The following is a 17500-nucleotide window of genomic DNA, read 5'->3' on the forward strand; positions in this document are numbered from 1 at the left end:
ACGATGAACAAACAACACATAACCCTTCAATCCGTGTTCCTCGAAGTAGAAAAGATCGCCGTCTTTTTCTTAATAATAATAATTATTATTATAATAAGTAATAATAATAATAATAATAATAATAATAATAATAATAATAATAATAATAAATAGTAATTAATAATAATTAATAATAATAGTAATAATAATAATAATAATAATAATAATAATAATAATAAGAATAATAATAATAATAATCCAGCAACGGTGTACGCGTATTGTGATCCAAGTGTCTCACGGTCTTGCTAATAATAAGTAAACAAAATGGAAGCTAAGATTAATTATTATATTTCTTAGGATTATATGTCCCGAATAATTAAGAGGCGCATAATAGTGATCTCTTTTCGTGTACGATGTTCGCTGTAATTTATTAGACACGCAACGGTTACCAAAGAGAGAAGCGATTTATACATGTATATATGTATGTATATATATATATATATATATTAATTATATTATATTATATATATATATATATATGTATATATGTATGTATATATCGTTTGTTATAGGTTTATTTTTACGTATTATTATATATTGACTTATTTACAAATTAATGTTATTTCACACGGTTTACTTGTGGAACGAGCTGATAATTGCGGTGCACACAGTTATCGCATTTTGCAATTAAATACTAATGTTTGTCATGCTACGACTATAAATTATTATGTATTATTATAAAGGGGTAAAAAGAAAGACAGAAAAAAAAAAGAATGAAAGAAAGGGAGAAAGAAGAATAAGAAGAAGAAAAAGATAAGATACGTATGTCGTTAATTTTCAAGCAAACGAAAGAAAGATAACGACGCGGATAGGAGATGAAAAAGAATTGTAACATATTTGTTGATGGCCAATATCAAATATGTATAAAAGTAATAATAATAATGCAACATTACTAATAAACAAATATTACTAATGTCGTCGCATTTTAATCCTTCATTGATTGTATATCATCGTGTATCATCGATAAACATTTTTGTGTCTTTTAAAAAGGTAAACATTTTCTTTATTTGTTTATTCGTTTCTAAACGTCGAATCTTTCGTTCGAAATTAAAGATTTAAGGATAATAAGGGAGGTGGGATAGGAGTGAAAAGGAATACGATATATGTATAACGTTTCGCGAAAATACGTAAACGGATTGGAAAAGAGAGAAAATTAACTTCGAAGAAATTCCTGTCGAGGTGATGCATCATATGTTTTTACATATGAAAAATGTGCCATTTACAAGAGGAAATAAAATGTTAAAAATGAACGAAGAAAGATTAATGGTAACGTTCGATATTTCATATATGTATGTATGTATGTGTTTGATTTAAATATTTTTTTTCAGTTAATTTCGTATCGATCATTTTATAATGACACACCGTATACTTTTGACCTACAAACATTGAATTTCTATTAAATATCAAGAATGTATTGTTAATTCTAATAATCTGTTGTGTAGTTATATCGAGAATTTAATTTAGAATAATATGATTGAATATATGTAGATTGTTGAAGAGAACGACCATGGGATGACAAGTTGTGGTTATGTTACTTTCATCAGCGAATATCTTTAAGTTAAAAGTTAATATTCTTTTATAAATCAAATAAACATGACAAAGCGAGCTTGTCCTTACGAGGAAAATTTACCTCCCCAATTGAAAGTACACGTGGGACAAAGAGAAATTGATAATGGGGTTGCTGAGAAAGAACGAATGAAGCAAGTTTATGGTAAAGAGGTTATATTTTGATTATTTTTGAAAATACTGTTTTTTTTTTGTTTGTTCAGCTTTTTCTTCAATTCATGTTTTTATTATATACTTTGTATCCAGATAAAACCTTGAATTTACTAAAAGAAGGTGTTAAAGAATATTCGCAGAATTTGAATGAGAGTGAAATGGATTTAACTGAATTACCATTAACAAAAATAACTTATCGTGAAATGAAGCCTGAACGTACCTCAAAACAAATGATTTTAAATAATAAATTACAATTAGAGAACAGTGATAAAATCATATCTGTATGTACATATTTATGAAATTGTTCGTTTGTTGGTTTGATTTAAAGATGATTTTATTTTAGGATGTACAAGTCGACCTTTGTGGATGTTGCCGAATAATAGATTCAAGTTCAACGAACAAATGTTTTTACTGTGATCAAGTATTATGTTCCTTTTGTTTATGTCAGTGTATCAAATGTTGCGAGCTATTCTGTCAAAATTGTTCTTTACCCATGTAAGTAGTTTTTGATTGCATATTCATTGAATGTAATATTTTCATTGTTTTTGCATTTTATTACATTTCTTTGCAGATATGATACTGAACGAAATCATGTGTGCCTCAATTGTTATTATTGATCGAATATAGAATATCAAGTTTTATACCTTTTTTTTTCTTTTACTTTTTGTATTATTGCATGTATTATTTAATATTATTATTTATGTGAAATTAAATTAAGAATTTGTTTGCAGTATGGAATGAAATTATATAATAATAAATGATAAGTAATTTTTTTAACATTCAGAGAAATTATTTACACATGCAACAAAATATTTTTTGAATTTAAAAAAAATATTGCTCTTAAAATAAATTCGTACAATTCGACAATTTTTTTTAATATTTCAAAAATCCACTACATATTCCTTTACATATTTTAGAATCTTACTGATTACATCATTATACATTCAACTTCAATGTTCCATGATAACAAAATTTCAAATATTTTTGCATATAAAAAATGCAAAATGATATATTTACAATATGAATGACACGATATGTAAATATATTATAATTAGATATTTAACTGGTAAGAAAAGGAAAATTGTGGAACAAAAACATTAATTATAAAGAATTAATAGATTGACATTTTCTACAATAATGTTTTAAATGTACGTTATACATACATACGTATAAAAGATAGATCATATAAAATACAAAACATAGAGGATACGTAATGCTTAATTTTGAACAACATAAATATTATTCTAGCTTTGTTCTTTTACCTTTATCCGTACATGCTTTCGGTAGACGTAGTGCACGTGTTGTCATTCGCTTTATTCATCGTTAGAAGGACGTGAAAGAGGGACGTACAGAGCGTGCAATAATAAACAAGCATTACGTGAAATTATTAACAAATCTTTCTTTTATTTAAAACATACGAAGAATATGCAATATGTTATACAACGTACATTACATACAGTGTATATATGATTTAGGACAAAAAGACGTAAGTAATTTTAATACAATTTGTATAAAATATAATAAATTTAAATCGAATTATGTGTTTTATAATAAATATTTTATAATTTCAATATTTTAAATATATATATACATTTCTTTTTTTTTTATTTAGATTCGAAGATGAACAATCATGAAGAAAAATATTCCCATGCTAAAAAAATGTGATACGACTGGAATGCCAATGTGAGATCGTCAAAAGAAAATCATCTACTAGAAATCGGCGAGAATAGGTATTGTAACGAAATGAAAATAAATATTACTCAATTGATTAATATAAATCAAAAAGATCTAAAATTAAATAATAACAATAATATATTTATTTTTCAAGATTATTTGAACATTATAATTATCCTCAAAAATGTTTGAACAACTTAAATAATTCAGATTTAGATTTGAAAAATCTTTACTTCAAATGATATTAAACACTTTGCGAATTGGAAGTTTTATTTTATATATATAAGTACAATGGACATTTCAAACATAATTTTAATTTTTTATTAATTTCTCAAGTAATAAGTACAAAAACTCATATATGAGAACTCGTGGTATCACAAACGATTAATATACGAGTAATTCTATAAGAATAAATTCACAATTAGATAATAATATATCTTCTAACGATAATTATATTTATAATCTGTAAGGGAATAATAATTAAAGATATTTATAGAAACAAGCATAGATCATAGAACTTCACAAATTTATTTAGATAATAACAAACAAAATTGTGATAATTTTGTGAGTATTACTTTCTGCTCTTAAGTTCGTAACACTGATAATATATCATCGTTAAACAATCAGAAACTAAATATAAATCATACAGAAATTAGTAGTTAATCTCCTAGAAATTATATAAGACTGATCATTACATATTAAATATTAATAATTATAAAATTATTACTTCAAAAAACATTGATTGGAAATACACAAATAAGAAAAAAAGCCCTTATTTAAAGCAATTATTGAATCTAATCATTCAATAATCATATATAGATAAAAGACTGATTCACATTTATTTTATAGTCAATTTCCTAAAAAGCATACAGAGATTAAATGCAATGAAGCATGCAGGACTAATTTCATTTATTTTAGTAATAATACATACTTTCATTAACATATAGTATAAAAATTTGAATGCAAATATGCATATATGTTAATTTATTATTGATATAATTATATTATATAAAATATTTCATGTTCAATGTAACATAAAAATCCCTATGTAACATTTTCAAATTCAATATGTTTGTTATATGATATATTATATAACATGAAAATAACATAATAATATAATATATTAAGGTGGAAAAATATAAAATATATTTTTATACTATTATAATTCGCATTTATGAAATTATTGTCTATTAAAACAAATTTAGATATTAAACACTTCTCTTAAAAAAAAATTTGTATTATATATATATAATATTTATATTTTAATATATATATATATATATATATATATATATATATATATATATATTTATATATATTTATATATATTTATATATATTTATATATATTACACATCTACCTTGTCATATAATTATTTACATGGTAGATTGTATGATTATTTGTATTTTAGCAAAAACAACTTTTACAATTATGTAATTATCAGTTTATGCGGTTACATTATGTTATTTTTAATTTATACATATGATTTTGTAGCATAAAATGGTTTAAATAAATTATATAGTCGCATATATTAAGTACAATTTTAAATTGTTATAAAGAATATATACATGAAGAAAACTAAATAAAAAGAATTACTTTCTAATAACTTGTAAATTAAATAATAGTCTTTTAAACTTTGCAGATGTATAGTAAATACTTTTTTATGCAAAATTGACAATGTACTTTTAATTTATTTTTTTACATTATGTATGCTAATAACGTCCTTTTCAATATTTGTCATAAAATGTTTGAGAGATCAAATAATAAAATATATAAAAGAGCTATATAAAAAATTTAATTATGGGAACATAGACACAAAATTACCAATAATATTGTACATGAATAGATTAATAAAATAAAGAAAATATTAATTATAATAACAGCAGCTTATTAACTTACATCATTACATTTTTTATGTAAAAATGCAGTTCATAAAGGTGTTATATTAGTTAGATCTTTTTTGCTTTTTCGATAATCATTGAAGTCAACAGCTAAATCAGTATCATCCACATCTTCACCAAGCAGTCTGCCCTCAATTTCACTTCTTGTCCTTCCAAATAGCCTGTGAATGAATGTATAAATAACTGATACCTTTGAAATTGATTATTAATCATGATGTTATAAAGCACTTTCTTCATTAGTTTTATTTAGATTTCTTCAATATACAGCTTACTAATTATTAATTCAAATAAGCTTCTTACAGTTGCATAAGATAATTGTTGCAGAGAAATCTTAATATGAAGCATTTGTGATTTAGTTGCGACAGAAAAAAAATTACAATATTTATTTGTTAATAAAAAAATCGCAAGCAGCATATATCTTTTTAATCTTATTGTTTTTAATATTAATATACCTCCTATATAATAATAACTAAAACTAAATAACATTTCAATATAAACAAATAGAAACTTCAAAAAATCCAGTTGCATGGCATTTTATGAATTAAAATGTTTGGAATATTATATAATTGTTGATTGACAAAAATTAATCTCTCATATTCTTTGAACAGTTAGTTTACTAAAAGCAAAATTACTACATAATATTACAATGTACGTATTATATTATTTATAAATACCACACACGATTTTAATACAATATATCATGCAATTTTTAACCACATCTATACATGCCAGGTAAATAGATTTTTTATATACTTTCTTTAGATTTTTTAATTATTCATTTTATAGATAATTTACAGAAATTAATAACTTAAAAAATAAATAACACATATCATTTCTGAGTACAATTAACCATTTAATATATTTATAAATATTTACAATATATACAATAGACCAATACCAAAACGACAAATACATGCATTATAAAAAAGGACGACTTTATTAAGTCATTCAACTCATAGTATTTGCATATCAGTGAACAATCAGTCTTATATTGTAATTTTGATTATTGCGAAATAGTATAAATAGAATATAATAATATATATTTATATGAATTTAAATAAAAGAAAAATAATATAATGTATTATAGAAATTAATAAATATTGTTCATGATTCACAGCCTGTATATGTATTTCAACAGAGTAAATTAGATATAAAATATATAGAAAATTTGTCTATTAAACAAGAAATAGAAATATTTTATTACTATACAATCTAATGAAAGGTACAAGAGTGACAACATTTTTTATACCCTGCATTATGTATAAGTTAATTGTGACTGGTTAGTAACATTTATAGTATTTAATATTGGATCAATATGATTTCAACATAAATAAATATAAAGAATGAGTAAGAAATATTAATATAACTTGATATTAGGAGAAAAGAATACATGTCTAATGTTAGTAATAAATAATATAAAAGCAATGTTATAAACAAAATAATATAACTTCACCAAAAATTTCTTAAGCCCTTGGGTTATTATAATTTTGCAAGAAGTCTGAATAGACGATACTCGTTCGATCATACCTGGAGAGAGACGATGTTGTTCTATTTAGTACTGGCATTACTGATTCATCCAATCCACGATGAAGAGATATTGTATCAAGATCAATCATTCTAGCTGTAGAATGTGCACGCATTGCTGCTAAATACTCTGGCGTTTCTAATGAAACTTTTGTTGGTTTTCGATATCTATGATAAAATTAATAATAATAGAAAATTTTTATGATTGGAATAATACAAACATATTATAATTTAAATGTTGTTTCTTCTATGTAGATTTTATTTTTATATACTTACAATTTTAGTAATAAAGAGCTTCCAACTACAGACACTGAACTAAGGGCCATTGCTGCGGATGACATCCATGGTAATAAGAAGAAACCAAATGGACTAAATATACCAGCAGCTATTGGAATTCCTAATAGATTATATATACTAGCAAACAAAAAGTTTAATCTTATCCTGCGAACAGTTCTTCGAGATAAGTCCAAACATGCAATTACATCCAAAAGGTCATTCTAAAAGAAAAATGAAATATCTTTTTTTTTTATTTTATTTTATTTTTTTTTTTTTTCCCTTACCCTCATCAATACGACGTCTGCTGCTTCTACAGCAACATCAGTTCCTGAAGCTATAGCAATTCCAATATCTGATTGTGCAAGTGCTGGACTATCATTAACACCATCTCCTACCATTGCAACTCTAAAGCCTTGATCTTGCAGACGTTGAATTTTCGCTACTTTATGCGATGGAAGAACCTCAGCAAAAACTCTGGTAATACCAACCTATTCATTGAAAAAGATAAAAATTAAATAAAAAAATAAATAAAATAAAATAAAAAAAATAAAAGAAATCTAATATATCATATTATCCAATTAATGTAAATAATTTACTATTCATTTACCTGTCTAGCAATAGAAGCTGCTGTCTTTCTATTATCTCCTGTTAGAAGGATAACTTGTAAACCCATTTTCTTTAATGTATAAATAGCAAGATGTGCTTCGGGTTTAACTGTATCAGCAACGCTAATCATAGCAACTAAAACATTATTCATTGCAACTAAGACAGCAGTGTGACCAAGATCCTCTTCATTGATCATTCTTGTCTCAACTTCTTGAGGTATACTTATTGCATTTCTCCTCATCCATTCTCTATTACCAATACAAATCTCATATGCTTCATTAGAGACAATTTGATCATTATTACTCTCAGGACTTAACAATAATTGCAGATCTAAATTTTGTTTCTCTTGTGTGGCAGCAACAAAAGGTACAATATCTATTGGCACATTGTTCAGATTAAAAGTTCCAGAAGATACTTTCTTTGTTTGATTTATATAATTAATAATTTTTTCAGACTTTAATGCATCGGATACCGCTGTGGTAAAATGTGATACTTTACATTTTAGGCCACAGCCAGCAACTGCTTGAAAATTGGTACACTGACCAGTAGATTCTGAATCCGTAGTTTCCTTTACAAAACGAACTATCGCTAAAAAATGATAGTGTTAGATTACCATTGCACCATTATAAATTTTAAATATTTATACTATCATCAATAACCTGATCATTACCTGATGCAATAGGATGTTCACTATTGATTTCAGCTGTTCCAATAGCTATCAATAACTTTGTTATGGAATATATCTTTTCATCGACAAATAAAGCAATTTTAGTTACCATAGGAACACCGTGCGTTAACGTGCCAGTTTTATCAAATACAATGCATTTTACTTTATGCGCATTTTCTAAAGATTCTGCACCCTTAATCAATATTCCATTCAATGCACCAACACCAGTTCCAACCATGACAGCTGTTGGTGTGGCTAAGCCTAATGCACAAGGGCAAGCTATCGCCAATACAGACAGTGCACTTCGAAAAGCATACTGGAATATAATTTCTTCTTTTTTCGTATATTGCTTATGTATCTGATCATTGTGCGTCAAAGGCAATTTATCTACGCTAATATATCCTATTATTATCCACGTAAGTAAAGTTATAACTGAGACTATTATAACAAGAGGTATAAAATAACCGGCTATTTTATCAGCCAAATGTTGGATCGGTGCTTTATTCGTTTGAGCTTCTTCTACCAATCGAACAATTTGCGCTAACGTCGTGTGTTCTCCCGTATGCGTAGCAGTAATCAATAATGATCCATTTTGATTTATCGAACCACCGATAACCATAGATCCTTTCTTTTTTGGCACTGGCATACTTTCTCCAGTTATCAAACTTTCATCGCAGGTTGATTGGCCTGATAAGATTCTACCGTCAACAGGTACTTTAGCACCTGGTACAACTTTTAATACATCACCGCGTTGAACAAGATCAATATTTATTAAACGTTCGGATAATATTTCGTTATTTGGACCTAACGTCACCAGAACTGCGTCAGTTGCTTTTAAAGATAATAATTTGGAAAGGGCTTCGGATGTCTTGCCCTACAAAACATATTTTTATTAATCTTTCATACATTAATAAGATCTATTAATATAATCAATTAAACAACAAATGTACCTTTGCTACATATTCGAGCCATCTGCCTAAACTAATGAACACCAAAAGCATTGGAGGAGTATCAAAAAACGTTTGTGGACTATTATTTTCTTGCATTATCATAGCTGCTGTAAGTACCGCAATAGAATAAAGATACGATATTGTTGTAGTCATGGAAATAAGAACATCCATGTTTGTAGTACCATGTTTCAAAGCTTTATAAGCTTGAACATAAAAATGCCATCCACCAAAGAACTGGAAATATCTTCTCTTTAGAGCTATATACGTTTGTAAATATTTTATCTTGAAAAATACGTATTCATTGTTACCTGAACAGGCGTAGAAAAAATGAAAAGCAATAAATTTTCCCAAGATAGGCCAGGCAATATGCAACACATATCCTCGTGCGACATATTATCCAAATACATTATTAACATGAAATAAGTCATTACTATCATGCTGGGTACTCCAAAAATTAGAGATATTAGAAAAGCTGTTCGCCATTTTTTTATTTCCTCTCTGTATAAATAATAAAAAAAAAAAAAAAAAAAAAAAGAAAAAGAAGAAATAAAAAAAAGAATGCAAATGCTTCAAGTATGTCGTATAACAACAATATATTTGAAAACGAAGAGAAAATAAAAGGTATCATACTTACTTCTGATCTAAATAATCTCTATTCTCTTTATCTTTATTATTAAACAATATAGCAGTAAAACCTAATTTATTAATACTATCGACAATGTCTCTAACTCCTATCACCTCGGCATCGTATTTAAATTTTCCACGTTGCGTCGCTAAAGCGACGGAGGCAGAATGTATACCAGGTAACTTTTTTACAGTTGATTCTATTTTATTGACACAAGAAGCACACGTCATTCCTGAGATCTAAAGAATAATGCTAAATGTATATATGTTTAAGTACATACATATGTATATACATATATACATACATACGTTATGTGGATTCAAAATTTGTATATATAAAATGTAACAATTATGCGGAAGAACACTATAAATAAATTCCTATATATTTCATATATATCAGTCCGGAAATATATAATTTCCGAGTTATATGATCTTATCACAATGCCATTCATCAAACGATAAACGAAATACATTAATGCTAATGTATTCATTTGTATACATTATCTTATCGATACCATGCAGAATTAATAACATATACATAAATTTAAAAAAAATATTTAATAAGCTTAAAAGAAACGAGTTGCGAATGCGTACTTGGTGCCAAAAATTTTTGAAACACAAATATATTCGTCCTTTTTTGTGTTGGAAACATAATAAAACGACGAGCTATATATATATATATAGATATAGATATATTTCGAAGGTATCATTTAAGAATGTACGATAATTTCCAACAAATAAAATGAAGATAATTCAAGTACTGTTGAGATCATACTCGACAGTCATGTAATAAGTCAGAAATTATATATAGCCGGATCTATTCCGATAAAACCTACTTTCTTTTTACTTTCTACATATGAGAAATCCATTTGTAAAGTTTTTCCCGGGCAGTTTCGTTACACTCTATATATGTATAATCATATCATAAGTATAACTGTGACTTACTTTTAATTCTACTTCCCCTTCACCAGTTCCAGGTTCATCGATCACAGTAGCTTGAAAGCCCAACTCTGTGATACTGGAAGCGATATCATTTGCTCTTATTTTATCCGAATCAAAAATAACTTCCGCTTTAGCGGCCATTAATGCTACCAATATACTATGTACACCATATATTTTGTTACAATGTTTCTCTATCGCAGAAACGCAAGATGCGCAAGTCATACCCTGTAATGAATATTACCATTGTAATGAACGATACCGTTTTATCGTCTAATATAATGGAGTTTCATCAACGATAATCAAAATAGAAAGAAAAAGAAATCTTTACTTCGTCATGATATAAATACGATTAATCATTTACCGCTATATGTAGAAAACATTTGGTCATACGAGCCATAGCGAGCACATCTCCGCTTCCGTTCAATTTCATCACATTGACCTCGCCATTTTTTGTTTTACTTTTCGCAGTGATATTTATCGGATTATTTTCTTCCTTAACGAATGCATCAAAGCCAGCCTCTTCAATACAAGTTGCAATTTGATCAGCCGTTATATCCTCACTGATATAAGAAACTTTAGCTTCTTCTTTCTCAAGACTAACATCAACGTCCTTCACACCTGGTTTATCTGACAGAGCAACTGCAGAAAAAAAAGAAGTAGAAAGAATCAATAAACGATCATAACTATTGATATTGCGTTTTATATAATTGCAAAATAAAAGATTTTTTTACCTTTGATAGATTTCACGCATGACATACACGTCATACCACCGACGTGTATAAAGCAAGTTGACAAAACAACTGATTTCTTATCATTTTTATTATCATTATCGTTGGATATTAGAGAAGCAGTAAAACCCATGTCCTCGATTGCTTCCACCAATTCCAACGGTGTAATTTCCTCAGTCTTATATTCCACATGGCCAAGTTTTTCCTTTAAATCTACTTTAATATTTACAACACCCGAATGATCGCCGATGGTACCCTCGATACTTTTCACACAGCTTTGACACGTCATACCCTCAATACGGATTTTAATCGAGGAGGTTTCCGAGGATAACTCACTTTCCTGTGAGCGTGGCACTCGCACCAAATTTGTTGTTCTTTCGTATAAAACGTCATCTTCATCCTCCCTGCAAAAAATAACAAAGAAAATAAATCTTTTCTTTGGCTTCGTTTTTTCATTTCTTTTTCTCTATTTTATTATTATTAATTTTCTCTTTCTTCTTTATGTACTTATTTTCTTTTTTTTTTAATCTTCTTCATTATTCAAAAATAATTCCATGAAAGTGGAATTATGTGACCGTTATCGATTAAATTGAAATTAAATTATTATTATCATACAATTCATTGTCGACGATAATGCATGGAGATGGTTTAGTTTAAAGGTCAAGATTCATCTTATCAATTCATTCATTGACGGTCATCGTATATAATTCATTTATTCGTAACGAAAGATTTTTATCTTGTTAAAAATTCGCTAAGATCGATAAGAATCATATTTTAAATTCTTATGAATTTTTCTTTTTCTTCCTATTTTTTTTTTTTTTTCTTTTTTTCTTTTTTTCGATCAAAACCGTAAGAAATATAAAAGAGAAACTTTTTACATAAAATATATATCACATTTGATAATCTATCAAACTACGAGAGAAAAATATTAAAACAAATTGTTTGCATTTGTGTTTAAGATGTACATAACGTATATACTTATTATACATTAATTTTTAAGTTAGTAAGATTAGTAAATAAATCAATAGATTTTAGATTAGAATGCAGATTTGATAAATGGTGTGTCTTTGTCATAACTATATTATTTAACATTTGATAATATTTAAATATTGGTAATATTAAAAATTTTTGGTAATATTTAGTTTGATATATCATCAAATATGATACATGATTATATATGATAATGTTTATATAAAAAGTTCGTTTATAATTTCATCCGATTGAAATGAATTTTTGCAGAAAAAGAACAAAATAAAAATAAAAAAAAACAAATACAAATAAATAAATAAAGGCGTACTCGATGTAATCAATACACCGATAAAATTAATTAATATCAGAATTTACTTGTTAGAAAAAAGAATTATTTCCTTGATAGAAAAAAGAAAAGAAAAGAAAAAGAAAAAAAAAAGAAAATCGACATCGTACATTCACTTTGATTATGGTCATCATGCAAGTATATTTATTGGCCTTTGAGAAAGAAATGATATTTGTTTATCATCAATGATTTAGAAGAGGAAAAAAGATGAAGAAAAATGTTTGATCATTGCGTTATCTTAGCAGTAATAGATAATTGTACTGAAAATACTTTACAGTATATGAAAGAAAGAGAGAAAGAGAGAGATAAAGTAAGAGAAAGAGGGAAAGAAAGAGAGGAAAAGAGAGAGGGAAAAAGATAGAGAGAAAGATTTCGCGACTCTTACCAAAAGTTATTATCAAATGCATAACTTTTTCGATCAAGGAGAGGCTTCCTATCCTCATCCTTAGTCATTGCGAAAAATCTTCCAAATTCTTTCGTCAAAATTATAACACACGTGTTAACATGCAAGCTCGTTTAATGAAAAAAAATTAGAAAAAAAAATCCAATAAAAAATGGTAATCGTAAACTGATTAGTTTCGAATATGTGATTACGTCGAATTATTTCGTTAAACTCTATATTTAGCGCCGACGATTCTTATTAGTTGTTTCTATCTAAAATCATGATATCGTCGCCTGGACGATAATAACGATCGAAACGATATTAATGTTCATATTACAGAATAAAATGGAGAAAGAAAATGTCACGAAATAAAATGAAAAGAAAAATAATAATAATAATAATAATAATAATAATAATAATAATAATAATAAATGTTATTGGATAAAATAAATATTTAATGAATTTAGCGAATTCTCCTTGAAATCTATTTATTCAATTCTAAATGATATCTATTCCCTAATCAATTTCATTTAACCGATAACAACGATAATACGTAAGCTGTTTCACTTCTTCTTCTTATTCTTTTTTTTTTCTAAATAGAATTTTTTTTTCTTTAAATTTTTTCGTAGCAGAATTTTTCTTCAAATATCGATCGAATTTCAACCAACGACAGACAAAGATTAATCTCTCATCAATAAATGTTCGTTCGTCTTCACCTTTATCAAATGTTCTGCACTTTTAATAAAAAAAACAGAAAAAAAAAGTAAGAGAATTTTTTATAAGAGAATAATATATATATATTAAAAAAAAAAAAAAAAAAAAAAAAGAAAAAAAAAGAAAAAAAAAGAAGAAGAAGAAAAAGAAAAAGGACACGATTTTGATAATCTTTCGATTTTGGAAGATCGAGCGTTCGGAAATCTCTTGTTTCTTCTTCTTTTTTTATTTTTATTTTTTTTTCCTCGCAAGTGGGACAATCCACAAAGACACGCCGTACTCGACTCGAATTGATATCACCGTACAACTGATAACTCCTGCTTAATCGGCTATCGACGTGCCTCGCTTGTGCACGCGGTCTTTATTTTTGCTCACGGCACTTCTCGGCCAAAGTATAAGAGCAAAAGATTTTCTGAACTACGTTACATACGATCATATTACATTCATTACTAAACACTAATTTAATTTCAAGTTCAAACGAAATTATCAATCATTCGTTAAATTTTCAATAGAGATTTGTTTTCTTTCGAAATATGTAATTAAATACATATACATATACACATACACATATACTAAGTTATTTTATTTAACTTAATCTTTTTAGATATTATTTACGATCGAAAAAAATCAAAAGAAATAAAATTTTTTACTTGATTAAGGACTTTATTGTTTAGTCTTAATTTTCGACAATAAATAATATCTTAGAAAAATGATCTAAGAAAATAAATTTTTCGAAAAGTGAATATATCTTGAACGATCCGGTTATAAATCGATCACATCGTATATATGTATACGTATATAAAATATATACACATGTAAAAATTATGTATAACATATATAAAAATTATGTGTAACAATGTATATATATATATATATTATATATATATATATAAATGTAACATAATCTTTCGAATCATTATAATTTGTATATATGAGAGATGCTATGTCCTTAATAATGCGATATATTTTATGTAAAATAGGAATGGATTTTATTTTGTAATAATCAGTATTTAACTTAAATTATTTAAAAATAAACGATCAGGTATAAACAAAAGAAATAATAATAATACTGACCCGAGTAATTTTGCATTTTCGACACGTTTCAACGATTCCATTTTTGAAAACTTGAGGTAAACCAACGATTTTGTTCGATGCACTAAAGGTCCGGTAAATTTTTTAATAGCACTCATTTAATTTGATCAATACAAAGAAAGAGAAAAAGAAAGAAAAAAAGAAAGAGAGAGAGAGAAAGAGAAAGAGAAAGAGAGAGAGAGAGAGAGAGAGAGAGAGGGAGAGAGAGAAAGAGATGATGGATATGCACAAAATAATGTTATTTTCTTTTCATTAACATCAAAATATACTGGTAATTGTCATAAATTATATAAAACGTTCGATTCAATCAACGATAAATTTTTCATTTGTCTTCACTTATCTTATAAATAAAGGATAATATTTAAACAAATTTTCTTATATTTGTTTTCGAATTATAAACACACGCATATACACACACACATACTACAAAAATTTCAAACTGTTAATTCGGATTTGTATATTAAAAATTCAATACTTTTATTTCTTAATCAAAATATGCTACCAAACTTTAGAACTATCATTTTTGATCGTCAAATTTTGATGCAAAATATTTACTTTTATTTTCTCCAATTAGAGAAAGCGGTTACCACGTTATACGTATTCGTTTAATGAAAACCAAGATCTCACTTTCGTCGCATTAACTTTCTAATGTTAACATTGTTCAAAAAGATCTAGTTTTTTTTTTTTAATTCCTTGAAAAAATGATAATCACAAACTCCACGTAATACTGCGGTAAGATTAATAATTTCGATTAATAATTAACGAGATGCCATTCTTCGTGCATTTGTTATATCGAACGTAATTTATTATACCGATTTTTTTTGTTCAAGTTTCTTCTCATAAACCATTTTAAAATCTTTTATTGTGTGTGTCTTGATAAATTTTTTTCTTCTTTCTTTTTTTTTTTTTTTTTTTTTTTTTTTTATATATAAAAACTCAAATTCAAACCTAGAATCACAAAAAAACGATAAAACTCGCGATAAAATCGTCCGATCTTTTCCTCGATCACGAAATAATGATGTTACGAACTTTCGTTGTCTCGTGTAAAATTGCTATCTATCACGTGAACGCGAAGAGAAAAGAAATAGTACTTGTTCATAAATCGAGAACAGACACGGGAATGAGAAGGAACCAACTTAAGTTAATAATTTAGATGAGAATGTGACTCGGAAGAGAGTGAAAGGCGTGCTCCAGTTTAAGTTACAGGATCTTTCCTTTCTCTAATCCGCTAACAGAATTTGTCCTTTACTTTTCTTCGTTTTCTTTTTTTTTTATTTTCATTTCGTTTTATTTTATCATATTTTATTTTCCTTGAACATTATTTTAAAGCAAGATTAGTTTCATAGGCGAAGCATGCAAGAATAATTTCTTAATATTTATTCATTATCTTCGAAATTGATCATTTAAAAATATAAAAATTATTTCTTCGTAGGATTGAACAATTTCGTTTTTTTTTTAATTCTATTATTTAATGTCGCATTAAACGTTTGCGTGAGTTATCAGCGATAAGGGTAAAGCGATAAAGGCAAAGTTTACAATTTGTTATACAATTTAGTTACTTTTTATTTCTTTATTTTCATGTTTTCTTGAAAATTTTAACGTCTAATATTGTATAACGTTATACAATCTAGTTACTTTTTATTTCTTTATTTTCATGTTTTCTTGAAAATTTTAACGTCTAATATTATCGAACAGAACGTATCAAAATATTTTATTAATATTTATTTATTCGTCAATATCGTTAAATTTTTCGATATAATCAAATTGAAATTTGATAATGATTGAAATATGATTAAATTTAAAAATTTGAAAATTATTTTTCGTAGAATTAAATAATTTTGTCTCATTTTAATTCTTTTTATTTCATTCTTTGTTCTATTTAATTCTATCTTATTTAATACCGTACCAAACGTTTTTGCGTATTTGTGACATAAAGTAAAATTCACCACAGTTTATTATACTAAGTTTGATGTACTTTAAACAATTTTAATAACCTTTAAACAGATTCTTTGTTCTTTAAATTGTCCTTTAAAGATAAATATTATGTTGAAGTGTTGTCTTTTTGTTTCATATACTTACTGTAATTCTATTGATTATTTTTTACACAACATTGTTGATCATTACACGTAATTTCTCAGATCGATTGAATGAAACAAAAAAAGAAAAAAAAAAAAAAAAAAAAGAATTTATAGTTTTCTAAATTCTTTTCAATCTTAAATATACGTTTTTTGATGAGTTAAAAGAAACCTTGAAAATTTGTTGTCCTATTTTTATCGATTATTTCAACGCTGATCTAATTATTTGGAATCGAAGTAAAAAAAACGAATCTATTTATCGACGAGAGTAA

At 26.3% G+C, this 17500-nt stretch overlaps 3 protein-coding genes across 12 annotated transcripts in view; 2 read left to right on the plus strand and 1 right to left on the minus strand.

The window, feature by feature from the left end:
* Positions 1 to 4567, plus strand: part of LOC124950753 (serine/threonine-protein kinase BRSK2) — a 50557-nt gene extending 45990 nt beyond the window's left edge. Inside the window, exons 13-14 of one of the 3 annotated variants that reach the window (XR_007101427.1) lie at positions 3371 to 3488; positions 3587 to 4566. Coding sequence is in view for 2 of the 3 variants with exons in the window: in XM_047497974.1 (XP_047353930.1) it covers positions 1528 to 1596 (69 nt within the window). In the remaining variant the exon portion in view is untranslated. Of the gene's footprint in view, positions 1 to 1527; positions 1646 to 3370 lie in introns of those variants that run through there. The other 2 variants (XM_047497980.1, XM_047497974.1) reach the window with 2 other exon arrangements.
* Positions 1617 to 2488, plus strand: LOC124950755 (apoptosis regulatory protein Siva-like). Its single transcript, XM_047497985.1, has 4 exons — positions 1617 to 1750; positions 1852 to 2039; positions 2102 to 2253; positions 2330 to 2488. The coding sequence occupies exons 1-4, from the start codon at positions 1633 to 1635 to the stop codon at positions 2373 to 2375; spliced, it is 504 nt and encodes a 167-aa protein (XP_047353941.1). The 5' UTR covers positions 1617 to 1632; the 3' UTR covers positions 2376 to 2488.
* A 638-nt stretch (positions 4568 to 5205) lies between the features above and the next one.
* The window catches only part of LOC124950696 (copper-transporting ATPase 1), a 16279-nt gene continuing 3984 nt past the window's right edge, over positions 5206 to 17500 (minus strand). For 5 of the 8 annotated variants that reach the window (XM_047497798.1, XM_047497796.1, XM_047497800.1 and 2 more), the window contains 12 exons: positions 11654 to 12054; positions 11284 to 11561; positions 10926 to 11147; positions 9991 to 10220; positions 9665 to 9854; positions 9357 to 9590; positions 8410 to 9280; positions 7741 to 8327; positions 7418 to 7621; positions 7134 to 7354; positions 6861 to 7025; positions 5206 to 5494 (listed from right to left, as the gene is read on the minus strand). In XM_047497798.1, the coding sequence (XP_047353754.1) occupies positions 5362 to 5494; positions 6861 to 7025; positions 7134 to 7354; positions 7418 to 7621; positions 7741 to 8327; positions 8410 to 9280; positions 9357 to 9590; positions 9665 to 9854; positions 9991 to 10220; positions 10926 to 11147; positions 11284 to 11561; positions 11654 to 12054 (3736 nt within the window). In that variant the 3' untranslated portion in view covers positions 5206 to 5361. Of the gene's footprint in view, positions 5495 to 6860; positions 7026 to 7133; positions 7375 to 7417; positions 7622 to 7740; positions 8328 to 8409; positions 9281 to 9356; positions 9591 to 9664; positions 9855 to 9990; positions 10221 to 10925; positions 11148 to 11283; positions 11562 to 11653; positions 12055 to 13350; positions 13532 to 15135; positions 15267 to 17500 lie in introns of those variants that run through there. The other 3 variants (XM_047497801.1, XM_047497802.1, XM_047497804.1) reach the window with 3 other exon arrangements.

Source organism: Vespa velutina, chromosome 7 (assembly GCF_912470025.1).
Source record: "Vespa velutina chromosome 7, iVesVel2.1, whole genome shotgun sequence".
Lineage (NCBI taxonomy): Eukaryota > Metazoa > Arthropoda > Insecta > Hymenoptera > Vespidae > Vespa > Vespa velutina.

Bases quoted from the DNA above. Each gene is read 5' to 3' on its own strand.
- LOC124950755 (XM_047497985.1), top strand. From the start codon at position 1,633: ATGACAAAGCGAGCTTGTCCTTACGAGGAAAATTTACCTCCCCAATTG. The intron at 1,751-1,851 runs GTAAAGAGGTTA...CTTTGTATCCAG, and splicing joins ACGAATGAAGCAAGTTTATG to ATAAAACCTTGAATTTACTA. The intron at 2,040-2,101 runs GTATGTACATAT...ATTTTATTTTAG, and splicing joins ACAGTGATAAAATCATATCT to GATGTACAAGTCGACCTTTG.